The 27,731-nt window shown below is 42.2% G+C and overlaps 1 protein-coding gene across 1 annotated transcript; it reads left to right on the forward strand.

The window, feature by feature from the left end:
- Positions 1 to 27,441, forward strand: LOC115129649 (SH3 domain-binding protein 4-A-like). Its single transcript, XM_029660249.2, has 5 exons — positions 1 to 116; positions 13,099 to 13,312; positions 13,444 to 15,851; positions 25,050 to 25,238; positions 25,527 to 27,441. Exons 2-5 carry the CDS (start codon positions 13,189 to 13,191, stop codon positions 25,749 to 25,751), a joined length of 2,946 nt encoding a protein of 981 aa, XP_029516109.1. The 5' UTR covers positions 1 to 116; positions 13,099 to 13,188; the 3' UTR covers positions 25,752 to 27,441.
- Positions 27,442 to 27,731: the final 290 nt, after the last annotated feature.

The raw sequence follows: 27,731 nt of genomic DNA on the forward strand, positions 1-27,731 counted from the left end.
TGTAAAAGAGCAACGTCCGGAGCCCTTTTCCGAAGTTTCCGATACGTTTTGGAACCCGGTCAACATTTTGATTAGGTGTTCAACATTTTGATTTAGTGTTTACAAACCCTGGTAAGGTATGTCAAGCTTCTAAACTATTTTACATTTCGTTAAACGAGAGAGATGTCAAGATACAGTAGGCCTATTTATGATAACCAACCGATTAAATGATGAAGCACCCAAGTCATCGTATTGGGTTTCCAATACTTTCTGAAGTCATGCCTTAACTTGTCGTATCCGTTACATAATGTATAAATGGTTGTATTAATGAGCAATGAATTTAAAAGTATTCACTATGCCCCTGAATAGTCTTTTATGAAACTCTCTTTGTTGAATGTAGCAAATAGCGGTAACTGACACTTCATACCACACCGTTGACCATGTGTAGCCTACTACCACAAGAGCTGTTGCTATGAAACAGTATGGGGTTCCCTGTAATGTTTGCAGTGTTGCCAAATAATACATTTTCACCAGCAGCATCACGCCGAGTGGCGCAGCGGTCTAAGGAACTGAATCTCAGTGCTAGAGGCGTCGCTACAGACCCTGGTTCGATTCCAGGCTGTATCGCAACTGGCTAACTCCCATAGGGTAGTTGCACAATTGGCTCATTTTAAGTTTTGACGGGGTAGGCCGTCACTGTAAATAAGAATTTGTTATTAACTGACTCGCCTAGTTAAATAATTGAAATAAGAAAATCAACATCACCTTTATACTATAACATAGCATAAAAATATAGAACTATAGAAACCATCATCATCATACTCTTCTTTCTCTTGTTACCTATTCTCCTCTTCCTCCATTCTTTATTAGCAAATCATATATCATGTCTGTTGTCATAATGAAGGGATATGCGCCTAAATATCACACATTCAATTCAAGGAGAAATAGAAAGTAATGAACGATGCGATTTTCCATGTTGTAACATTCATGAACCTTTTACTGCAGTGGGCTAAATCAGAGTCACAAAGAGTCATTCTTGGTAGTCTTAAACAAATCTACTTTGAAACAAAAGTATACACCTCACACACATGGTTATAGTTTGCATCCCAATATTACACTTTATATACATCACAGAAGACGGAAATATAACAAAACGGACAGATTTCCGGGTGTTTAAAAAAAGTCTGTTTATTAATTATGGAATTCTGAAAAATATGAGTAACACTAGTCATTTGACTGAGGAAAAGGGTTACGCTATTGGAGTCTTTCAAATTTGATACAATTTTTTTCCCAAAATGATTTTGAAGCCAGACCATTTATCCTCAGTATTATTTTGGTAATTACATATTCATAGTGTATGTGTGTGTTATTGTATGTTATTGTGTGTGTGTGTGTGTTTGTGTGTGTGTGTTGTGTGTGTGGCAGCAGAACAGCATTGTTGTTGGTATTGGGAGGCCCTTATTGCCTTTCTCTCAGACTGCATTAGAAGTGGATCAGGGCTTGGGACTGAGACGGGGGCGTGGGTAGCTGCCTGCCTGGGTAGTGAGGGGATTTTAGGCTTATCAAATGACCTTATCCACCAGGGTGCATCCCAAATAGCACCCTATCCCCTATACAGTGCACTACTTTTGACGGTGCACTTTATAGGGAATAGGGTGTCGTTTGGGACACAAACCAAAGGCTCAGGACGTGTTGGAGAACATGCAGCTCTCACTCACATTTGACATGCCCCTCACGCCTACCCTTTACTGTTGTCACTCAACATTGTGGGCCTTTGACTCGAATGAATGTATCAGACTCTGTCATAGGCCGGTCCTTCCCAAGCACAGTTATGATTCAGTAAAGGAAATATCTTGTACCCCATGATTTCAAACGTTCCAGAATCTATGTTGTTAAACCTGTGACGGGTGAAAAAAAGAAATGATCACAATAACATAGTAACTGCACCTTACATGACTCTCATGACTTTATTCAAGGCTGTTGAATGCAGCTTAGCTCTGCCGCCTCGCTGTGTGACATCAGACACCATTTCATTTCCTGGCTGAGATGATTTAAACCAGAGGGTTTGGGGGATTCTAAGATACAGCAGGAATGTGGGCTGAGAGGTGCTGTACTGTAGTAGACCGGAGACCTGCCTGTAGTTGGTCTGTTTCCCATCAGAGAAGCATCTCCTCTTGTCTTGCTCTCATCTTGTCCTCCTCTCTTCTTCTCTCCTCTACTGCATCTCTTCCTTCCTGTTTTCTTCTCTTCTTCTCGTCCTCTTCTTAATTAATGTGGGGGGGGCATAGGAAAAAGAGGGCTTTGGTTTCAGAAGTAAGACAGAAAAAGCTTAATATCGTTTTTCTACCGGTACAGGGCATATTGCTGTATTTGATCAAATAAAGGAAACTTCACGACAGTGTGACCAGGATAGGAGGGGTGTATACTTTTGGGAGGGGACTGGAACTGTACTGTGGATTTCACTGTTGTTCACACTGGTGAGGAGGAGCCATAACCTACAGTCAGTCACCTGTCTGTCTAGTCTACTAACTGAGTTTAAGCTGTCTGATGTGTGGAGGGTCAAAACACACAAAAGTTAGGCAGTACACATGGACAGTGATGGTAAGGTCAGTGTAGCAAGGTTAGCCATGCTGTATGTATCTGACCACTACAGTGGTAGAATTATGCAGTGTGCCATTACTCCTATGGGTTTTACAGATTAGCATTTTGTCACATTGAGACATTAAAGGTCAGATGCAGCCTTTTTTAAATCTCAATATCAAATCATTTCTGGGTAACAATTAAGTACCTTACTGTGATTGTTTAAAATAAAATGGTCAGATAGAAACTCTTACACTAAAAGGGCATTTTCACAATTTCACAGTATTATTCTAACCTCATAGTGTGGACATATGTCGTTATTTTTGACTGCTATGGGCCTTTAAGACAATGGTTGGAGAAAAGCCCAAATATGTGTCTTTTGACAACAGTACAGTGCATTTGGAAAGTATTCAGACCCATTGACTTTTTCCACATTTTGTTACGTCACAGCCTTATTCTAAAATGGATTAAATATTTATTTGTTCTCCTCACTCTACGCACATTTTCTCATAATGACATAGCAAAAACACGTTTTTAGACATTTTTGCAAAAGTATAAAAAATATAAACTGAAATATCACATTTACATAAGTATTCAGATCCTTTACTTAGTACTTTGCTGAAACACCTTTGGCAGCGATTACAGCCTTGAGTCTTCTTGAGTATGACGTGAAAAGCTTGGCACACCTGTATTTGGGAAGTTTCTCCCATTCTTCTCTGCAGATCCTCTCAATCTCTGTCAAGTTGGATGTGGAGTGTCACTGCACAGCTAATTTCACGTCTGGCCAGAGATGTTCGATTGCGTTCAAGTCCTGGCTCTGGCTGAGCCACTCGAGGACATTCAGAGACTTGTACCGAAGCCACTCTGGTGTTGTCTTGGCACGTGCTTAGGGTCGTTGTCCTGTTGGAAGGTGAACTTTCACTCCAGTCTGATGTCCTAAGCTCTCTGGAGCAGATTTTCATCAAGGATCTCTCTGTACTTTGCGCCGTTCATCTTTCCCTCGATCCTGACTGGTCTCCCAGTCGGGCTGTCATACCTTTTACTAAGGAGTGGCTTCTGTCTGGCCACTCTACCATAATGGCCTGATTGGTGGAGTGCTGTAGAGATGGTTGTCCTTCTGGAAGGTTCTTCCATCTCCACAGAGGAACTCTGGAGCTCTGTCAGACTGACCAAGGCCCTTCTCCCCAGATTTCTCAGTTTGGCTGTGCGGCCAGCTCTTCTTCCATTTAAGAATCATGGAGGCCACTGTGTTCTTGGGGACCTTCATTGCTGCAGAAATGTTTTGGTACCCTTCTCCAGATATGTGCCTCGACACAATCCTGTCTCAAAGCTCTACGGACAATTCCTTCAACCTCTTGGCTTGGTTTTTGCTCTGACATGCACTGTCAACTGTGGGACCTTTTATAGACAGGTGTGGGCTTTTCCAAATCATGTTTAATCAATTGAATTTACCACAGGTGGACTCCAATCAAGTTGGAGAAACATCTCAAGGATGATCAATAGAAACAGGATGCACCTGAATTTCGAGTCTCGTAGAAAAGGGTCTGAATACTTGTTTGTTTCTAATACATTTGCTAAAATGTCTAAAAAGCTATTTTCACTTTGTCTTTATATTATTTTATATTTATTTTGTGTAGATTGATGAGGATTTTTTTTAAATGAAATTCATTTTAGAATAAGGCTGTAACGTAATTTTTTTTTTGGGGGGGGGGGGAGTCAAGTGGTCTGAATACTTCCGAATGCACTGTATATATCTCTTTATACCATGGCAGTGTTGGATACTTGTTTCTGATTGGCTTGAAGGCAAGAGCATTCTAGAGAGTGCATTATTTCCCTGTAACACACTGTATGTCATAACGGGAGAATTCAATGGCTATAGTTCATTTTTAAATGTTCTATGTTTACGCTGCTTTTGAAAGCAAAAGTGGCATTGTTTAATTTGATTTCCATGTTAGCAAGGTAGTTGGGTTAGCAAAACTAGCAAGTCTATTTGTTTCGTTACCAAAACAAATACTGCAGCTATCTGGTAAACTTGCTAGCTATTTCAGTGGATGTCGAATACATTTGTACCTGCACATTAACACATTTTTAGCATTCCTTGGAAAATAATGCAACTCCCTAGCACATCGTGGAAAATACCTTCCACGTCGGTTGTTATTTTCCATATAGCGCATAGACCCTCGTTGATTTACCCTTACGTGTGTATGTAAACAGGAACTGAGAGCACTTGAGCAGGATATAAACTCTATTGAGCTAAAACTGCTCACACAGAATGACCCTGGTCTGGACAGAATTTTGCAAGACAAAATACATAAACTGGGGTTCCTATATGAGAGGGTGAAAGGGGCCTTGGTCAGGTCTCCTTTAATACTCTCAGGGACATGGTATGACAAAATATCCTAGCACGTAAAAATAAATCAATTGGAACAGTCGGGAGGGAGTTTGACCTCCCAATAAAGGTGATTTTAACATTCAAATGATCTTCCTCTTCTCCTCTTCACTCTCTCTCCTGCCATCTCAGAGCTGTGAAGAGCAAACGGTGTCACAGTCCTCAAAAGCCTCAATCCAGCCTCCCCATTAATGGCTGCAGGTAGCCTAGCGGTTAGAGCGTTTGGCTGGTAACTGAAAGATAGCTATTTTGAATGCCCAAGGTGAAAAATCTGTTGACGTGCCCTTGAGCAATGCACCTAATCCTAATTTCTTCAGTGGCGCTGTTGATAATGGCTGACCCTGGCTGTGACCCCAATTTCAGGGGGAGTTGAGATATGCACATTTCCATTTTTACATGTGTATAATACACACTTGTACATGTGTGAAACAGGACCAGTATATATTTGTATTATTAGGGATGGGAGAGGCTTGGGACCTCACAATATGATATTAGCACGATACTTTTGTGCTGACAAGATATGTATAGCGATTCTATATGTATTGTGATTCAATTCCATAATTGTGATTCGATGTTCCAAACATATGTCTGCTGCAGAGGGACAAGAGAGAGACATGAGAAAACAAGTTTTCATCTGTCATGGCAATAAAAGTGCTGGAAACAAATGGTCTTCCTGTTTAAAAAGAAGATGGAGAACAAGCTATGAATGAAATATTCTTTGGTGCAGGACCGGTACAGCCAACTAGCGCAAAAATTGTCCAAACAATACCACACGATATAAATAATATCCCCATATGTAACTGCATAGAGTTAATCCCCCATCACAAATTATTAGTTTACCAAGCTATAGCCAAATAAACTCTAAATACGCATCTCAAAACATAAATCAAATCCCAGATATTTACCTGTTTTAGGTGAACGATAGGGGACACAATTGTCAAGACAATGTCTACTGTACATGATTTTCAATGTTTGGTACACAGAGTGGAATATAATGGAGGGAGATGGTTACCCGTTACTGTCGCATTGGAGTTTCCTAGGAAGCTTGTCTCCCTTCTCTGCTAGCTTGTCTGGTGCAGTACAGTATAGAAGTTGACCGATTAATCGGAAAAGGCCGATTAATTAGGGCCAATTTCAAGTTTTCATAACAATCGGTAATCGGCATTTCTGGACACCGATTGTGGCCGATTACATTGCACTCCACGAGGAGACTGCGTGGCAGGTTGACAACCTGCTATGCGAGTGCAGCAAGGAGCCAAGGTAAGGCCTTAGCTAGCATTAAACTTATCTTATAAAAAACAATCAATCTTAACATAATCACTAGTTAACTACACATGGTTGATGATATTACTAGTTTATCTAGCTTGTCCTGCGTTACATATAATCGATGCCGTGCCTGTTAATTTATCATTGATTCACAGCCTACTTCGCCAAACGGGTGATTTAACATGCGCATTCGCAAAAAAAGCACTGTCGTTGCACCAATGTGTACCTAACCATAAACATCAACACCTTTCTTAAAATCAATATAATATATAAGTATATATTTTTAAACCTGCATATTTAGTTAATATTGCCTGCTAACATGAACTTCTTTCAACTAGGGAAATTGTGTCACTTCTCTTGCGTTCTGTGCAACAGAGTCAGGGTATATTCAGCAGTTTGGGCCACCTGGCTCGTTGCGAACTGTGTGAAGACTATTTATTCCTAACAAAAACAGCCAACTTCGCCAAACGGGGGATGATTTAACAAAAGCGCATTTGCGAAAAAAACACAATCGTTGCACGAATGTACCTAACCATAAACATCAATGCCTTTCTTAAAATCAATACACAGAACTATATTTGATTAAATCTGCATATTTAGTTAAAAGAAATCCAGGTTAGCAGGCAATATTAAACAGAGGAAATTGTGTCACTTCTCTTGCGTTCATTTCACACAGAGTCAGGGTATATGCAACAGTTTGGGCCGACTGGCTCATTGCGAACTAATTTGCTAGAATTGGACGTAATTATGACATAACATTGAAGGTTGTGCAATGTAACAGGAATATTTAGACTTATGGATGCCACCCGTTAGATAAAATACGGAACGGTTCCGTATTTCACTGAAAGAATAAACGTTTTGTTTTCGAAATGATAGTTTACAGATTTGACCATATTAATGACCTTAAGGCTCATATTTCTGTGTGTTATTATGTTATAATTAAGTATATGATTTGATATTTGATAGAGCAGTCTGACTGAGCGGTGGTAGGCAGCAACAGGCTCGTAAGCATTAAATCAAACAGCACTTTTGTGTGTTCGCCAGCAGCTCTTCGCTGTGCTTCAAACGTTGAGCTGTTTATGACTTCAAGCCTATCAACTCCTGAGCTAGTTAGCGGGATGCGTGCTAATAGCGTTTCAATCGGTAATGTCACTTGCTCTGAGACCTTGAAGTATTTGTTCCCCTTGCTCTGCAAGGGCCGCGGCTTTTGTGGAGCGATGGGTAACGATGCTTCGAGGGTAGCTGTTGTCGATGTGATCCTGGTTCGAGCCCATGTAGGGGCGAGGAGAGGGACGGAAGCTATACTGTTACACTGGCAATACTAAAGTGCCTATAAGAACATCCAATAGTCAAAGGTATATGAAATACAAATGGTATAAAGAGAAATAGTCCTATAATTCCTATAATAACTACAACCTAAAACTTCTTACCTGGGAATATTGAAGACTCATGTTAAAAGGAACCACCAGCTTTCATATGTTCTCATGTTCCTAGCAAGGAACTTAAACGTTAGCTTTTTTACATGGCACTTATTGCATTTTTACTTTCTTCTCCAACACTTCGTTTTTGCATTATTTAAACCAAATTGAACATGTTTGATTATTTATTTGAGGCTAAATTGATTTTATTGATGTATTATATTAAGTTAAACTAAAAGTGTTCATTCAGTATTGTTGTAATTGTCATTATTACAAATAAATAAATACATTTTAAAAAGTTGCAGACTAATCGGTATCGGCTTTTTTGGTCCTCCAATAAGCGGCATCGGTGTTGAAAAATCATAATCGGTCGACCTCTAGTACAGTATAATGATGAGGTTTCAGTCTCTGTCATGCTGGCTGGGTCACTCACCAGTCAACCTCTCTTTTAACCCTGCTCCCGTTCAGAGGCTGGCATCATATTAACGAGGCCTGGCTGTGCCAGAGGACTGGACTCAAATATGGAGGAACAAGGGCAATGAGAGTATGTGATCAATCATAGTGTGGGCCATTTCCACACACACGAAGCATACACAAACACGAGAGCATACACACACATTGTGGTTCACATCAATTTTAGAAGTCACATACCCGACAGGAGGAGAATATTGGGCTATCAACCATACACATCTCAAAATATTGGAACAAATGTACCTCCAAAATTGGTTTTGTTCATCTGGTGGTTTTGGTAATGCTGGAAGCCTTTTTCCATCAGGGGGTGTAGAGCTAGCTAAGCTAAGGCTGAAAAATAACATCGTTTTCCAACTTTCCACTTCATAATTAATGGTTGGGCTAAACACAAGTACCTTGCTTACTAATCCTTTTGATAAAACACCCGAGCACCTCTGTTATGAGGAGAGACATTAAATGCAGAGGCACTAAATGAGTTAGGGAAGAATTCATTTCTATTTATTTAATGTATTCTCGTGAGATATAGGCCTAGCCTTAGCTATTACAGCCTGCATACACACACATGTTCTCTCTCTCACACACACACACACACACACACACACACACACACACACACACACACACACACACACACACACACACACACACAGTGAAACAGTCTGAAGCCCATTAGTGTCAGAAAGCTCCACTTAGTTCCATTAGCTGAGAAATAACTTTAGCTCAATTATGATGTTGTGTCACTGTGTTGGAAATTAATTTAATAATCAACGTTTGAGCTTCCTGGAAGGCTGCTTTCTTTAAGAGCTAATTTATCCTTCCCTCGCCTACGGCATGACTTCAATATCAGGCTCCTATAGTTCTCTTGTTAGTTGTTTCCAGGGATATAATGGAGGCTTTAACACCAATTCATTAATGAACTAATGCTAATGCATTCAAATGATTTAGCGGTTGACTACCATACCCATGTCTTCTTGTGCAGAGATCTTCTCTACACCAAAGTGGACACCAATAATATAGTACTGTTGGTTATAACATTAGAACAATAGGTCTATGCTGACTAAGGTCTAATGGTCTATGTTGAATGAAGTATAAGTCCTTACTGTTTTACTGCAGTATACTCTCATCCCTCGGCTAGGAACTAAACCCAGTTTTGATTTACTTCAACAATTATCTTTCTGTGGTCTCAAATTAAAGGAACCTACAGACTCATCATTCACATCGTCTAAGAGTCTCGTAAAATAATTAATGTATTTTGCTACTCTTTTTGTATGGGGTTGAACAGCCTTGCTTTTGACAAAGTAATTAGCTTGTCAGTGAAGCAGGACAGAATGATGACATTGGCATGAATCAGTCAACATAGTGTAAGAAAATCAGATAACACTTTACATTAAGGTGAAGATATGCAAAAAAAAATACTAAACAAGGTTATAAATAGTTTAGAAACTGTTCATGTTAGTTTATAGATGAGTTATAAACAGTTGTTACACATCAGTTGAAATTGTGCGTCCTGTAACTGTTATTGAGAGGGCCTGCCATGAATGGTTGTTTTTTACATAGACTGCGTCTTTTTGACAGGCTTCTCATTCCTATAATGACCACAGATATTTCTAGGAGCCAAAAGCGGTAGGCATACGCTTAATGATATTGCTATAAAAACGAGGGAAAGACAATCTATGAGAACATACTTGGAAAATAAGTAATTAAAGTAGAAAGTCAATCGGGGATTAGAGAATATGGCTGTGGAGTTAATTAAGCGTGTTAAAGTCTCAGCTCCCTCGCGTGTGTTTAAGGAACGGTTTGCTGAAACAATATACCCTTTCCACTTTGTCGTCTAGATTAGATGAGGCCTTTCAGAATGTATTGACGGAAATGTGGCCTTTCGGGATGTATTGAAGGGAAAACTCTTGAGTCTCATAAATAATTTGGACATTTTATTACATTTTACATCGTGATTAACATCCTTACGTTTGACAACGTAATTAGCCTGATTGGGAAAGGTTGGATTATGCTGCATGAACTGAATTGAAGATTGATAGCATCTAGAGAGACTCAGTGACAAGGAGAAGTGGCTTCCGTTTCCAATTCATCACGTCTGGCTGTGGTATCTGTGGATTCATCTCAGAAAAGGATCTGCTATTTAGCTTGGTGTGCAGAACATCGACAGCAATCTGACCCCGCTGTAGCGTCGAAGTGAATGACAGTCTGTTTGTCAGTCGAGCTTTATTGATCCTCACATCGATGGACTGTCACTGTCCCCCGAGCCTAGCTAGCTCCCTGGCACGCGGAAGGAGAAACGAACAGGTTACATTGAGCCACATATTTTCCTCAAGGATTGAGAGTGGGTGTGAAATCTCTCCCTGACATCTCTGGGGGACTTTAGTGTCTCTGAACAAAACCTTTTAGCTTTTAGGCCAGGTCTGTATGGTTCACTGCATTGAGGTGTAGTGTAGCTCGCTACCCCCTCCTGCTTCCTGTGTGAGAGAAAATGCTGGAATCAAGAATATGGTCTCACTCATATAAAAGTACTCTCCTCCTGACATCGACTGACAGTGTGTTTTGAATTATGGATTAGCTAAATGTGAAATCATGAGCGAGGTCTTTGAGCTAGTTTGTTGTAAGTCGAGGAGGCTGTGTGACATGGTACTCAGCTGTGCGATAGTTGCTTGCACTATACACATTACATACATTTGAAATGTTACATGTGAAATCAAGTCAAATTACACAAAGTCATGTCCAAATTCTTGTCAAGACAATAGCTATGTCAAGGAAGGAAGCTATCTGACCTACAGTGGCTTGCGAAAGTAATCACCTCCTTGGCATTTTTCCTATTTTGTTGCCTTACACCCTGGTATTAAAATATATTTTTGGGGGGGTTGTATCATTTGATTTACACAACCTGCCTACCACTTTGAAGATGCAAAATATTTTTTTATTGTGAAACAAACAAGAAATAAGACAGAAAAACTGAAAACCTGCATAGCTATTCACTCCCCCAAAGGCAATACTTTGTAGAGCCACCTTTTGCAGCAATTACAGCTGCAAGTCTCTTGTGGTATGTCTCTATAAGCTTGGCACATCTAGCCACTGGGATTTTTGCCCATTCTTCAAGGCAAAACTGCTCCAGCTCCTTCAAGTTGGATGGGTTCCACTGGTATACAGCAAACTTTAAGTCATACCACATATTCTCAATTGGATTGAGGTCTGGGCTTTGACTAGGTCATTCCAGGAGATTTCAATGTTTCCCTTAATCAACTTAATTGTTGCTTTAGCAGTTTGCTTAGGGTCATTGTCCTGCTGCAAGGTGAACCTCCGTCCCAGTCTCAAATCTCTGGAAGCCTGAAACAGGTTTCCCACAAGAATTCCCATGTATTTAGCACCATTAATCATTCCTTCAATTCTGACCAGTTTCCCATTCCGTGCCGATGGGAAACTGCCACATGGTGTTCCTGGGGTGATGAGAGATGTTGGGTTTGCGCCAGACATAGCGTTTTCCTTGATGGCCAAAAAGCTCAATTTTAGTCTCATCTGACCAGAGTACCTTCTTCCATATGTTTGGGGAGTCTCCCACATTTCTTTTGGCGAACACCAAACATGTTTGCTTATTTTTTTCTGGCAGTCTTCCGTAAAGCCCAGCTCTGTGGAATGTACGGCTTAAAGTGGTCCTATGGACAGATACTACAATCTCTGCTGTGGAGTTTTGCAGCTCCTTCAGGGTTATTTTTGGTCTCTTTATTGCCTCTCTGATTAATGCCCTCCTTGCCTGGTCCGTGAGTTTTGGTGGGCGGCCCTCTCTTGGCAGGTTTTTGCGCTGCCATATTCATTCCATTCTTTTTATTATGGATTTAATGGTGCTCTGTGGAATGATCAAAGTTTCAGATATTTTTTTATAACCCAAACCTGATCTGTACTTCTCCACAACTTTGTCCCTGACCTGTTTGGAGAGCTCCTTGGTCTTCATAGTGTCGCTTGCTTGGTGATGCCCTTTGCTTAGTGGTGTTGCAGACTCTGGGGCCTTTCAGAACAGGTGTATATATACTGAGATCAGGTGACAGATCATGTGACACATAGAGTGCACACAGGTGGACTTTCTTTAACTAATTATGGGACTTCGAAAGGCAATTGGTTGCACCAGATCTTATTTAGGGTCTTCATAGCAAAGGGAGTGAATACATATGCACGCACCACTTTTCCATTTAAAAAATATATATATATTATTTAAAAAAAATGTTATTTCACTTCACCAATTTTGACTATTTTGTGTATGTCCATTACATGAAATCCAAATAAAAATCCATTTAAATTACAGGTTGTAATGCAACAAAATAGGAAAAATGCCAAGGGGGTGAATACTTTTGCAAGGCACTGTATCTAGTCTGCACTTAGGTTTTTACTGAATATTGTACATCTGAGAGGGTTTAAGAAGGGAATGGTCCATGATTTCCTGTTTATCCTCCATGTGATTCAGTGTCCCGCCCTGAGGATTTATGCTTCGCAAAGCAACAGAATGAGATGGAAAATATGCAATTGTCATCCTCAACTGCACACTGAGATACAGAACTCAGAATTAGCCAATTCAGGCATATTGAGGACACCAATGACTGTAAAGTAATTGGAAAGGTGTTAAAATAGCAGAAGACCGACTGGGCACAGTTGTCAATTCAACGTCTATTCCACATTGGTTCAATGAAATTTAGTCAAAATGACTTTGAAATAATGTTGATTCTACCAGTTTGTGAACAGTGGATTATGAGTGTCATAAGATGATAAACTGTTCCAAGGCAGGGTTCACTGCTCATAATGTTTATCCACTTCACTGGATATTATTTGGCATCTACTGGAATCCCATTAATTTTAGTCCTTAGCCAAGACTGTCCCCGCTTCTTACTGAATCAAACCATGTTGTAAACTGTGATGATTTGATCATTTATGGCTCTTACAAGAATGGATCAGTCACAGCTAATGAAGATGTTCTCATTTTTGTTTCCTTTCGTATAGATATAATGGAGAGCTGCCAAAGACTGAATATCATAATTGGAGAAATGGAAGAGTAGTAGTGCGACTGCAACTCGGGCAATTCACACCAAGATGGCGGCCCACCGGATCATCAGAGGGACCAACAGTAACCATGTTCTCCCTCGCTGCAAATCGGAGGGCACGCTCATTGACCTCAACGAAGGGCTCTCTGAGGCTAGCCTCACAGATGTCAAAGGTCAGGATTCAATACTGACTAATGTACCAGACAGTTATTCAGCATTTAAAGATATACTGATTTAAATGTAAATTGAGGATGAATTGAGAATGTTTATGTGAATTTCTGATCTTCCTTTTCTTTTCATCCAGTGCCTTCTTCCAGTGCCTTACGGCTGGACAATTCAGCCTCCCTCGTAACTGCTCGTGAAGTCGTCGCCATCAAAGATTACTGCCCGTCTAGCTTTACCACGTTAAAGTTTTCCAAAGGTGACCGGCTTTATGTGATGGACACGTCGGGTGGAGAGTGGTGGTATGCCCACAACAACACAGAGATGGGCTACATCCCCTCAGCATACGTCCAGCCCATCAACTGTAGAAACTCGTCGCTCAGTGATAGTGGCATGATAGACAATCTAGGGGAGTGTACAGACGAAGTGGCTAAGGAGCTGGATCTCCTAGGGGAGTGGACAGGGGTGTCCGTTAAGACCACTCCTTATTCGCCTTATTTTAACAGCAACCCCTTCTCTCTCCATACCTCCTCCACCAACCCCTTTATCAACAGTGCTCATCTACGTGGTTCTCTGGACCAGAACTGTAATGAGAGGGGAAGGTCCACGGACCTGCTCGTCTTTGACTCCCTGGAATCGTCAGTCTCCCCCTCGGTACCTAACTCTACCTCCAGCAACACCATGATCAATGGCTTCAGTAACTGCAACATCTTTGATATGACGCCATCCACCAGCCCCAACCAGGACCTACATGTTTTACAGACACTGCGAAGGGATAACCCATTCCTCAGGAGCAAGCGATCGTACAGTTTATCAGAGTTGTCCGTCCTACAGACACAATCCAACCCCCCTTTGCCTTCTTCTGGGTTCTTCACTGGCCTCAAGGCTCCCTCGCCAGAGCAGTTTCAGAGCAGGGAGGATTTCAGGACTGCGTGGCTAAACCATCGGAAGCTGGCCAGATCTTGCCATGACCTGGACTCTCTGGGGCAGAGCCCTGGTTGGGGACAGACTCAGCCGGTGGAGACCAACATTGTCTGTAAACTAGACAGTCGTGGAGGGGCCGTTCAGCTTCCAGACACCCAGATCAGCGTCCATGTCCCTGAGGGACACGTGGGTCCTGAAGACACCCAGCAGATCTCCATGAAGGCCCTACTGGACCCTCCACTGGAGCTGAACAATGACCACTGCTCCACGGTCAGCCCAGTGGTGGAAATCAAACTGTCCAACATGGATACCAAGTCCTTCATCACTCTGGAGATGACTGTGTCCGTGACGGTGAAGAAAGACAGCGGTCAGGTAGCCGAGGTGCTCTGCGTCCGGAGTGACTGCAAGGAGGGACCCTATATAATCATCCCACATGCCTACCTATACAAGGACACAGTACAAGTCCAGTTGGATAACTTGGAGCCATGTATGTACGTGGTGGTAGTGGTGCAGGCCCAGCACGTCAACCTTAATACAACTGTATGGGACAATGTGTTGAAGAAAGTCACCCTGGGTGTCTATGGGCCCAAGCACATCCATCCTTCTTTCAAGACGGTCGTGGCCCTATTTGGGCATGACTGTGCCCCTAACACCCTACTGGTGAGTGAGGTGGGGAAGCAGGCCCACTCCGCCCCTCCAGTGGCTCTCACGCTGTGGGGGAAGCATCAGTTTTTTCTGGGACGGCCCCAGGACCTCCAGGTTGGTCTATACTCCAACATGTCTAACTATATGATCAAGGCTAATGAGCAAGCCCGGATTATTCGGGGCTTCCAGGTCAAACTGGGGAAGGTTAGCCGACTCATTTACATGATCACATCCAACAACCCTGAAGACATCTCAGACTTCACCTTGCAGGTCCAGGTCAAAGATTGCCTGGACTGTATCCTGGCTCAGTTCTGCGTCCAAACACCGCAACCGCCTCCAAAGAGTGGAGCGCGGAACTCCGGCCAAAGGAGGTTCCTGAAGAAGAAAGAGGTGGTGGGTAAGATTCTTCTGTCACCTCTGGCCATCACTGCCAAATATCCACAGTTTCAGGAGCGCTGCATCACCAACCTGAAGTTTGGCAAGTTGCTCAAAACTGTGATCAGGCAAAACAAGAGCACATACCTGTTGGAATACAAGAAGGGAGACGTGATCGCCTTGCTGAGTGAGGAGAAAATCAAACTACGAGGACAACTGTGGACCAAAGAGTGGTATATTGGATATTATCAGGGAAAGACCGGTCTTGTTCACGCGAAAAATGTTCTGGTTTTGGGGAAAGTCAAGCCTATTTATTTCTGTGGTCCGGACCTCACGACTACCGTGCTAGTGGAGGAGATTCTGAAGCCTTGCAAATTTCTCACATACATCTACGCCTCTGTGAGGACGGTACTCATGGAGAATATAGGGAACTGGAAGGCCTTTGCAGATGCGCTGGGATATGGGAACTTACCTTTGTCTTATTTCTGTCGGACTGAACCGGACAACGAGCCTGAGAAGGTTGCGTCGGTTCTGGAGAAGCTCAAGGAGGACTGCACTAACATGGACATCAAGGAGAGAAAGACCTTCCAGAAGGAACTCATGACAGTACGTTTGTGTGTGTGTGTGTGTGTGTGTGTGTGTGTGTGCGTGCGTGCGTGCGTGCGTGCGTGCGTGCGTGCGTGTGTGTGTGTGTGTGTTTGGAAACCCCTCATCATGCACATTGTACCTCTTAGGCTGTAGAAGCTATTCAAATGTATGGTTCAATACAGAAACCTTATCAAAAGCAAAAAAAATAGCAAATTCCACTTTCACCTGGAAATGTATAGTGCTTCTGTGTTTATTTCCTATTTTCCACCAGTAGCAGATGTTGACATGGTGTTCCCATTCTGTCAGAGGCAATGGGCTGTGATGTACTGTGAGATGGGGGGCTGATATGTTACTGTACTCAGCTTATTCAGTCACATGTGGTAAGCAGTTGTCCTTATCGCCTCAGGGTGCCTTAAGAGTAGGCCTACTTGTTGGGAGAATATGTGTGGTGTGACTTACAATGCACAAAAACACAGCTAATTCACCTCCTTCAGTGCAACTCCGAGACTGAGACACAAACAGAGACGACAATATCCTGAGAGAATCTCCACAAAGCAGGCAGGGTTGCTGTTGTGACAGAAAGTGTTGACTCAACATGCCTCCCACTCCCTCTCGAGAGAGTCTCCAGTCACCCTTGTCCTTTTTAAGTTTTAGACAGAAGTGCTTGGTAATGTAACTATACCCCACATTGCATCTATCTCAAACAGGCAACAGTTGCTTGAATTTGGATCTGTGGAGAAATTGGATCTCTCTGTGAAAGTGAGGTTGATGTCTTTTTCACAATGCTTGCTTTTGTAAACATCTTATCAGTAAGAGCTAGCATATATCAGTTTATTTGGACATGAAATATAACAGTTGTCTATGCCTTTCAATGGTATTCTGATCAAAGGCAGGCTAGAATTCAAACAAGCAACCATTTTTCTGCCATCAGGCATGATAAGCTGAGTAGACAAAGGGATGACGATGGATTGGTCCCAGAAAGCAATGAACCTTGCCCAAAGCCCTCATACTACCCTTCCTCACACACACACACACACACACACACAAAATTGATTAGTCATACAGTCAATCGTATGATATTTATGAGCATTTATCACCATATCAATTAGGGTTCACTTCATGGTATTCATCACATGTAGGACAACAACAGAACATAGCTTGTTTGCTCAAGTGGACAAGATAAGGCATGTGCAACGGCTCATTTAATTGGCTCAGTGGACTTGCCCCCCGGCATGGACACGCAAGCACACACACACACACACACCCTCGCTCGCACGCACACACCCTTGCACACACACACACACACACACACACACACACACACACACACACACACACACACACACACACACACACACATTATTTATGGTGGACACACAGATCTGTTTAATATGCCCACTAGCCTGGGAGTAACCTAACATAGCAAGCGTAAAAGAAAACACATGAGTGGATTTCCCACATCCGGTTTTCAGTAGAATAGGAAGCTAGGTTGAATTAGCTGTATCCCTGAAACCTGGAGGCATCTGGTTGTTGGCAACTCTGCTAATGGTGGTCTGGAAGCGGTCTTTGAATTAGATCCATGTCTTATCTTTTCATTTCAGCCAGTCCTGATAGCCTTCTAGCCACTGTAGAAACAAGAGTGTTGTTGCCTATCCTGATCAGGCCAAGACACAACAGATATAACATGTGACACAGCTGTTGGTCCATACTGATCCCTGAAATACTGTACATTAGAGGAGGATCTTGAGGACCATTGATATTGCTGTGTTGTAGTCTACAGATGCCATGTCTTACTTTGATCCTCCTGTTGTTGCAGGAATTTTCCTGCACCGCAAGAAGAAATGCAAAATGTGTAATGTAGTCGAGGTTTAAAAAGGCTTCTAAAGTTAGTAATTTCCTTGATTTGCCCTAATGAAAAATGTATCAACCCCTATACATTTCTTTCATTAAATATATTCCACATAAGAATTCACATTTCCTGTTGCTACAGGATTATTTATCTGCGGTGTGAAACTGGCTCAAATTAAGATACGAGATCTGTTTAAAGGTTTGTGTGGGGGAGATGGTTGTACAAAGGTTTGACAATATTGCAGCACATCATGTCATTATAGTGAGAGTCTATGGTGAGAGTCTAGTGAGAGTTATGTGGTTTTTCTGTTGTTCTGTGGTCATTCTGTGGTTCTGTGGCCTTTCCTCAAATTTAGTAATTTGCCCTTTTGGTGACCTTAATCTCACACAGTAGTAATTACTTCTCTGGACTAAAAGTGTTAATCAAAAAGTGTGTGCAAGAACTAAACTAAGAAGCTTTAAAGCTCAGTTAGTAGGCATTGTTAGACAGAACAGAACCACGGTTAGGTCATATGCTTGTCTGAATTAACACAACAACAAAAAATACACTACATGACCAAAGGTATGTGGACACCTGCTCGTCAAACATCTCATTCCAAAGTCATGGGCATTAATATGGAGTTGATCCCCCCCCCCCCCCTTGTTGCTATAACAGCCTCTACTCCATGCTTCCATTCAGCCACAAGAACATTATTGAGGTCGGGCACTGATGTTTGAACTCAACGTTCCAATTCATCCCAAAAGTGTTCGATGAGAATGAGGTCAGGCCGGTCAAGTTCTTCCAGACCGATCTCAACAAATCATTTCTGCGGACTTCGCTTTGTGCACAGGGGCATTGCTATGCTGAAACAGGAAAGGGCCTTCCCTTTAAGGCTGCTCAGCCATGGAAACCCATTTCATGAAGCTCCCGACGAACAGCTCTTGCTGACGTTGGTTCCAGAGGCAGTTTGGAACCCGGTAGTGAGTGTTTTAACTGAGGACAGATGATTTTTACACGCTATGCGCTTCAGCACTCAGAGGTCCTGTTCTGTGAGCTTGTGTGGCCTACCTCTTCGTGGCTGAGCCATTGTTGCTCCTAGACCTATCCACTTCACAATATCAGCATTTACAGTTGACCAGGATAGCTCTAGCAGGGCAGAAAATTGACAAACTGACTTGTTGGAAAGGTGATATCCTATGACGGGGCCACTTTGAAAGTCACTGAGCTCTTCAGTACGGGCCATTCTACTGCCAATGTTTGTGTATGGAGATTGCATGGCTGTGTGCTCAATTTTATACACCCGTCAGCAACGGGTGTGGCTGAAATAGCCGAATCCACAAATATGAAATTGTGTCCACATACTTTTGTATATATAGTGCAGCTGATTATTATATACAAGTCTCTTAATAGAAGATAACCAAGATGATAATTTATCAGCCAAGTGGCCTATGATTCAAATTCCTCACAAAGCGTTCATTCACAGGTGTGACCACCATATCCATAGCTCTGTCGAGCCTAAACAACGCTGTGCTCTATGGGATTTACTAGCCTGCCTTCCCTTTTTTTCTGAGTCGCTAGCATGGTCTGACAGGTGTTTGTCAGTTGAAATGTGAGGAGAGGAAAGGAGACATTGGTCAGGCCAGATCGCAGGCCAGGAGGGGGGAGGGGGTTGAGCGACCAACGCAAACTGACACCGCTAAGAATTCTCAATGTGAAGGATGGCGTTGCTCAGGTAGTAGACAATTGAAATGCCATCCCACTGCTCATCACTGAAATAGATCCCAACGGCCAACCAGAAAGACAGAGAGAGACACCTGCAGACTCCACAGAGTAGCTAGACATTAGGCTATACAAGTGGACTGCTTTTCTCTCATCAATGAATATCACATGAGGATCTCTATGGGTAGCAGAAAGACACCTCCAGATTCTTTCTTTCTTTAACCTTTATTTACACGGGGTGTCGTATTGAGACAAGGATCTCTTTTACAAATGATCCCTGTATTACCACAGTACACATATAAAAGACCCAGTATAGTCAAAAACATGATATCCCTGTGTTTTATATACAGTCGAAGTCGGAAGTTTACATACACCTTAGCCAAATACATTTAAACTCAGTTTTTCACAATTCCTGACATTTAATCCTTGTAAAAATTGCCAGTTTTAGGTCAATTAGGATCACCACCTTATTTTAAGAATGTGAAATGTCAGAATAATAGTAGAGAGAAAGATTTATTTCAGCTTTTATTTATTTCATCACATTCCCAGTGGGTCAGAAGTTTACATACAGTCAATTAGTATTTGGTAGCATTGCCTTTAAATTGTTTAACTTGGGTCAAACGTTTCAGGTAGACTTCCACAAGCTTCCCACAATAAGTTGGGTGCATTTTGGCCCATTCCTCCTGACAGAGCTGGTGTAACTGAGTCAGGTTTGTAGGCCTCCTTGCTCGCACACGCTTTTTCAGTTCTGCCCACATATTGTCTATAGGATTGAGGTCAGGGCTTTGTGATGGCCACTCCAATACCTTGACTTTGTTGTCCTTAAGCCATTTGCCACAACTTTGGAAGTATGCTTGGGGTCATTGTCCATTTGGAAGACCCATTTGTGACCAAGCTTTAACTTCCTGACTGATTTCTTGAGATGTTGCTTCAATATATCCACATACTTTTCCTACCTCATGATGCCATCTATATTGTGAAGTGCACCAGTCCCTCCTGCAGCAAAGCACCCCCACAACATGATGCTGTCACCCCCGTGCCTCATGGTTGGGATGGTGTACTTCGGCTTGCAAGCCTCCCCCTTTTTCCTCCAAACATAACAATGGTAATTATGGCCAAACAGTTCTATTTTTGTTTCATCAGACCAGAGGACATTTCTCCAAAAAGTACGAGCTTTTTTTATGGTGGTTTTGGAGCAGCGGCTTCTTCCTTGCTGAGCGGCCTTTCAGGTTATGTCAGTATGACTCGTTTTACTGTGCATATAGATACTTTTGTACCTGTTTCCTCCAGCGTCTTCACAAGGTCCTTTGCTGTTGTTCTGGGATTGATTTGCACTTTTCGCACCAAAGCACGTTCAACTCTAGGAGACAGAATGAGTCTCCTTCCTGGGCGGTATGATGGCTAGGTGGTCCCATGGTGTTTATACTTGCATACTATTGTTTGTACAGATGAACGTGGTACCTTCCGGCGTTTGGAAATAGCTCCCAAGGATGAACCAGACTTGTGGAGGTCTACAATATTTTTTCTGAGGTCTTGGCTGATTTATTTTTATTTTCCCATTATGTCAAGCAAAGAGGCACTGAGTTTGAAGGTAGGCCTTGAAATACATCCACAGGTTGCAAGTTCGAATCCCCGAGCTGACAAGGTACAAATCTGTCGTTCTGCCCCTGAACAGGCAGTTAACCCACTGTTCCTAGGCCGTCATTGAAAATAAGAATTTGTTCTTAACTGACTTGCCTAGTAAAATAAAGGTTAAAAAAAATATTTAAAAAATGTAAAAAAGGTACACCTCCAATTGACTCAAATGATGTCAATTAGCCTATCAGAAGCTTCTAAAGCCATGACATAACATTTTAGAATTTCCCAAGCTGTTTAAATGCACAGTCAACTTAGTGTATGTAAACTTCTGGCCCACTTGAATAGTGATACAGTGAATGATAAGTGAAATAATCTGTCTGTAAACAATTGTTGGAAAAATTACTTGTCATGCACAAAGTAGATGTCCTAACCGACTTGCCAGAACTATAGTTTGTTAACAAGAAATGTGTGGAGTGGTTGAAAAACGAGGTTTAATGACTCCAACCTAAGTGCATGTAAACTTCCGACTTCAACTGTACATATCCATACTATCAGGTTGGAATAATACTGTGAAATTGTGAAAATGACCAAAATGCCCTTTTATTGTTAAAGTTTGAAAAGCCCGCCTGAAATTTCAGCCTATTTTGGTGGGAAGGAGCTCCAAACCTCTCTGCCATTAACAGCTAGTTTTCTGTTTTCCCCTCCTTACTCAGGCCACACCCAGACAGTCCGAGCAAAATTATTGCTTCATAAATTGCTCTTTACCAAGAAGCTATTTTTTTATATATTTTTGACCATTTTAATTAAAAATAATCTGTAAATATGAAATGTAATCAATCTTTAAATATGAATTGTGATAAATGAATACAAATTTAAACAATAAATACATATAATACATTTTGTGTGTAGTAAGACACTACAAGTTGAGAATGACTTTGCACAGACACTTTTGACAAATAGATATGGCAATGATTTCAGTCACCACTGCCATCATGCTAGGTACTGTACACACCATTAAATGAAATGACTGAAAGTCACTGTTCGGCCTGCTTTCGCTATTTCAAACTACAGAGAAGTTTATAGACTGCTGATGTAGAAACTTTTCCCTCACCTATAAAGTCCCTGGTTGACTTTAATGAGGAGGTTGAGTCCTTGTTACTGTGTTCCCCCCTCCTGTCTCTCCTCTCCCCTGCTGTTAGTCTCAGGGACACTGTGTGTGTGTGTGTGTGTGTGTGTGTGTGTGTGTGTGTGTGTGTGTGTGTGTGTGTGTGTGTGTGTGTGTGTGTGTGTGTGTGTGTGTGTGTGTGTGCGTGCTCATTTCCCTGCCTTTTAAATGCAGGGAGAAGAGCCAGACAGGCTCATTTGGAATGGAGCTTAGAGAGATAACTGCCTCTGAGAGCTCTGGTGCACAGGGTAAATTTGAGATGTCAGTCATGTCTGTCAGGGCTTTCCCCCAGTGGACATGTGGATCAAGTCAAAGAGATGGAGTAATCCACACACACACACACACACACACACACACACACACACACACACACACAGAGAGAGACATTTTGAAGGATGTCACTACAGCTTCCTCATTTTCATCAGCCTGCTTACCACTGGCTTTCTGATCGAATGGGAAACTGTCTGAGTGTGCGTGTGCGCAGGCGCACACACACATATAGGATGCGCTTCAGAAAATGTCAGCGAGTTACATAGTTTTATCATAGGTTTAGATTAAGAGTTGAAACGAGAGGTAAACGTGAATGGCATAAGGCCTTTTGGATTTGGAAGTTTTTATAAGGCTCCATTGAACTCTGGAATGTTTGAAAAATAAATGAGATCACTCAGTGAACTGTGCAGGAGGTCATTCAAAAGAGCTGGATTCCTTTTTATACAGTACCTCTCTGAAGATAAAGATAATGGAGTATGACATTACTAGCTATTGGTTTCATAAAAGAGTTCTGCATGAACCATAGTATATTATCACAAAGTTTTTGGTTTTACTCATGTTATGGGATATAACTTAAGCAGCATTCAAGCATTGTTTATCTGCTGCCATGGAATAAATTACCCAACTCATCAGCACTGTGTGGGAAAAAGACATGTCATTTAGTTTGAGTTTTCCATGACAGGAAGTGATTGAAGGATTATGAAGATAGATGTTGAGTTAAGAGGTTTAAAGAGACAGTGATTCAACTAATCTTCCTGCTGGTCGAAGGCTATATGGCACAACTGTGACATGGTAACTAGAGTTGTGTTCCAAAGGGTGCTCCATAAGGGTCTGGTCAAAAGTAGTACACTATATTAGGGCCCTCAAACTCAACTCTGGACCTCGAAGCCAGTTCCACAAAAAAAATTCATTGTTCCCCTCTAGTCAGGAACTGATTTAGATCTGGGACACCATGTGTGTACAATTCATTATCAGGTAGAACCGAAAACCAGTAGGCTTCGAACCTCGTAGGATAAGAGTTGAATACCCCTGATATATGGTATAGGGTGCCATTTGGGACTCACCCTAGTGACTACGCTACCATGTTGACTCCTTGGCCCTGCAGGACCAGTGTCAGATGTTGTGAATGACACAGCATTAGGTCTGTGATTGAACTGAGTCACTCCCCACTGTGTCATTCACAGTTGACTCAGTTGCCAGTGTTGGCAGATGGCGGAAAAAGCCGGGCCCAGTAGCCAGACAGGTGGTGGTGATGGAGGGTGTTTTGCTGCAGTTCTATTTGAGTAACTTTGACAGAAATGTGAGTTCTGATTCAGCAGTCAGTGCAGAACAGAGGACAGCTCATTAAAACATTGCTGTTCAGAGTCAGGCCAGGTGGCCGAGGTGACTGGAGGAGTACTGGAATGCTTTGAAGACAGTGTATATGTCCCAGTAGCACCCTATTCCCTATTTAGTGCCCTACTTTTGACCACGGCCCATAGGGGACTTGCCTAGTTAAACAAAGGTTAAATAAAAAATGTAATAAATGTAAGGCAGTGTTTCCCAACTCCAGTCCTCGAGTACCCCAACATAACCCTGGATGAGCACACCTGATTCAACTATTCATCAAGCCCTAATGAGTTGAATGAGGTGTGTTTGTCCGGGGCTACAACATAAATATATGCTGTTGGGGGTACTGGAAGACTGGAGTTGAGAAACACCGATATAGGGAATAGGGTGCCATTTGGGATGCAACAGGCACTCAGCTCCCAGTATGCTTCATTCTCTTTCTGCAAAGCAAACAAATGCTGGCTCTTCTGTTTAGATACAGTACTGTGCAAAATATAGATAGTGTACCTGTCTCAGTAGATCCTGTCAAGTCGCAGGCAAACTCTCCAGAGAGACTTTAAAGTTGAAAAAACGTTTATGTATTATCTGCTTTGTAAGATATAGTGGTGAAAAATATGCGGCCTCTTATTGGCAGGCTTAACTGGTTGGCTCAGACTTGAAAACATGAGTTCCTGTACATTAAAACATATTGTTTTTTATTGGGTTGTACTTTCCATTATCCTTTGATATTATATAGCCCTCCTGGGTTGTAGCCTACACAGTGCAGACATGCTGTGTGTCAGCCCACCTCCTCGTGGGATCCTGATAGACTTGATTTACTGTCTCTCTGTTTCTTTCACCCCCTGTTCGTCTGTGGTGTTTTTGGCGAAGAGAGGAGGGGATTACTAGTGTATTTTCTCTGGCCTCCTGGTTTTATTCTCGTTCAACACATACAGTATGTGTGTCTGTGTGGTAAGACCTAGAGAGGCTCTTGTGAATCATGCTCTAATTCACCCTCGAGAGTACACAGCAGGCTTTATAGAGAGTCGGGAGGGACAGTGTAGCCATAGTTAGAGACGCAAATGTATTGTATCAAGACAATACCCTGGCCCCCTAATGCTGTTCCTCCCCACTCCTTTCACTATGTCTAGAGAGTCATGTCTTTACCCCCTTTAATGGTGAACACCATGTGACACAATGGTGTGTCATTGCTGATCTTTGGGGTGTGTTTTTTGAACTGTTGTGTCGTAGCTAAATGTTGTCTTCTGTTGTCGACGACTTATGCTCCAGCAGGAATTCAAAGCCTGAATTAGTAAATCAAGTGGTCTTTGTGTGGCCTTTCTTCTAGGCCCTGTTGAAGATGGACTGCCAGGGTCTGGTGGCCAGGCTGATCATGGACTTTGTCCTGCTGACCACGGCCGTGGAGGTGGCCCCGCGCTGGAGGGAGCTGGCTGAGAAGCTGGCCCGGGTAAACAAGCAGCAGATGGAGCAATACGAGGCTCCGCACAGGGACAAGAACGGCCTGGTGGACAATGAGGTGAGATTATCAGCCCATTACTTCTAGGTACTGTAACATTTACTGGGTTTGACTGGTGTTGGCTGCCTCAGACCGGTAATCAAAATGGACGTGAGAAAATGCTAACCCTGCCATCTGGTTCTTGTGTGCAGTGTTCTTTCATATCAGCCAGTCAGACTTGACCTTAGACGCGCATTTGGAATGATTCTCTGTCCCCTCTGTTGATCTTAAAGGGTTTTATAAGTACATTGGATTTATTGATTGATCGTTTGTTCTATGACAGTCAATTGATTGATTCTATGTTGACAGTCAATGTGGAAGCCAGCCTATGACTTCCTGCTGACCTGGGCGGCCCAAATTGGGGACAGCTACCGGGACGTGATCCAGGAGCTGCACCTGGGCCTGGACCGGATGAAGAATCCCATAACCAAGCGCTGGAAGCACCTCACCGGAACCCTCATTCTGGTCAACAGCCTAGATACGTTACGCAGCTCTGCCTTCAGCCCTGTAGGACAGGGGGACTATGCCATTTGATCTGTAACCAGCTACGTCTGAAATGGCATCCTATTCCCTAAAGAGGCTGTGTTTTCACTAATTGGCCAGCCACATCAGATCTTTTCACATCCGATCTTTTTCAGAGCTATTCTGATTGGTCAAAAGACCAATTAGTGAACGAAAGATCAGAATTGGGCTGCCTGTGTAAATGCAGGCATAGTAGGCCACACGTTTTTGGCTGGAGCCTGGTCAGAAGTAATGCACTATGTAGGAAATAGTGAGTCTCAGGAGCAATCTGAGGGGTGATTCCTAACTCCCACTTACGTGAAATGTTAACTTAGTCATGCATTGACGTCAGTGGGAGACTAGGTGAGCGTTTGGTTTAACTTGAAGTTAGAGTTCACACCCAGAGATTTTTGAATCTATGTCAGAAATGGTACCCTATTCCCTACATAGTAGTGCACTAGTTTTTGCAAGAACCTGGTCAAAAGTAGTGCGATATATAGGGAAAAGTGTGCCATTTAGGATGCAATCTGAGTCTCTGGAGCTTGGCACTATGGATCCAGCAGGACTACTACTGGTCTCCTCCAGCCCTCAGGATGACCAATCACCAATCGGACCTTGACCGTAGCTGTTATTCCTTGAACTTTCAACTCTTGACCCTGCTCCCATCCTGTTGCACAGGACTACAATGCTTTGTAACCAGTAACCACCACTTCACACAGAGCACATGTTACTGTAGGTCTGTTTCTCTAGCGGGTTAAACACTCAACACTCTCATTGGAATTTACAGTAGATTATTATTAAGCCACAATACTGACGTGATTTCTAAAGGGTGGTTTTTAATCTGTATTGTCTTTTGCTACACCTTTTTTTCTACAGAAAGTGACATAGCACTCGTTTTTATTGCTTTCTTTCCCACTAAATATATAGAGATATATTTCAAATGAAAAATGTACAGAAACTTGATTTTTGAAATGCATTATATTATACGCAACCTCTTTGGATTTCTATTTCTATCCCCCTTAAGTGTTCCTGTGCTTCAAATCTCTTTTGGACTGCTCTTTGTACTTTTTGCTTGCCAAAACAGTTAGGTGCTAGCCTAGATCACAGTTTATTGTTCTACATAAAAGACTCATAATTTCAGAATAAACCCCCTTTGGTTTAGTTTCCTCTACGTTCACTTTAGGACAAAATGCGTGCCACAAAAAGCTGAATAATAATTACATAATGTATCCAACAAGGATCTTTTCTCTTTGTTTCCTGAAAGTTTAAACGCAGAATTACCTCACAACATCGTCTCTTCTTTTCATTTGTGAACAATTCTTTTGAGGAAATAAATAGGCTGTGATGGTTTCAATTGCTTGATACGCCATTTTAAAGCTTGTGAACTAGTGATGCCTTTTTGTCCTTGATTTGCTCAGAAATATATTTTGGTTGCTGTGTTTTCCATTTTCAATGATACCCTTTATCAATCAAAAGCTCAAACTCTGGAGCTTTGAACCTTTATACAGTCTTTCTCTTTGTGTAACGCTACTGTGTGTTTTCAGTGCAAGAGCTGTGTTTTGTGAATGCAGATGAAATGTCAGTAGTATTATTTGCGTAGTTAAATGGTCACACTGGTCTGTGACGGTACCGATTGACAAGTTCTGCCCATCGATGCCTCCATTAGTTGTTATCTTTATCTGTTGGTTCATATTGACTCAATAAAATGACTGACAATTCTAAAGTGCCTCTGTCAGGCAGTGTGCAGGTTCATGGTCGGAATTTGTGTTCCCGTGATTCTACATTCACAGACATTATTCAACATGATTTGTCTCAGTATGGCCCTACACAAAGGAGCACAGTGAAAGAATAGCCTAGGATACAGTGTTTTCTGGTGAGGAGTTATTGGACTCTTGGGCTAGTGGCCAGTTGGCTTGTTTGCTAATTTAAGGCATTCCTAAGCACTTGCATCAGGCTGATTCAGGAGAACAATCTCATACTGAATTTAAATAACACAATTAATTGTAGACTTGC

Source organism: Oncorhynchus nerka, linkage group LG2 (genome assembly GCF_034236695.1).
Source record: "Oncorhynchus nerka isolate Pitt River linkage group LG2, Oner_Uvic_2.0, whole genome shotgun sequence".
NCBI classification, from domain to species: domain Eukaryota; kingdom Metazoa; phylum Chordata; class Actinopteri; order Salmoniformes; family Salmonidae; genus Oncorhynchus; species Oncorhynchus nerka.

Coding starts and splice junctions, on each gene's coding strand:
- LOC115129649 (XM_029660249.2), top strand. CDS start 13,189: ATGGCGGCCCACCGGATCATCAGAGGGACCAACAGTAACCATGTTCTC. Junction 15,852..25,049: donor TCCAGAAGGAACTCATGACA/GTACGTTTGTGT, acceptor CCTTTCTTCTAG/GCCCTGTTGAAGATGGACTG. Junction 25,239..25,526: donor ACGGCCTGGTGGACAATGAG/GTGAGATTATCA, acceptor CTATGTTGACAG/TCAATGTGGAAGCCAGCCTA.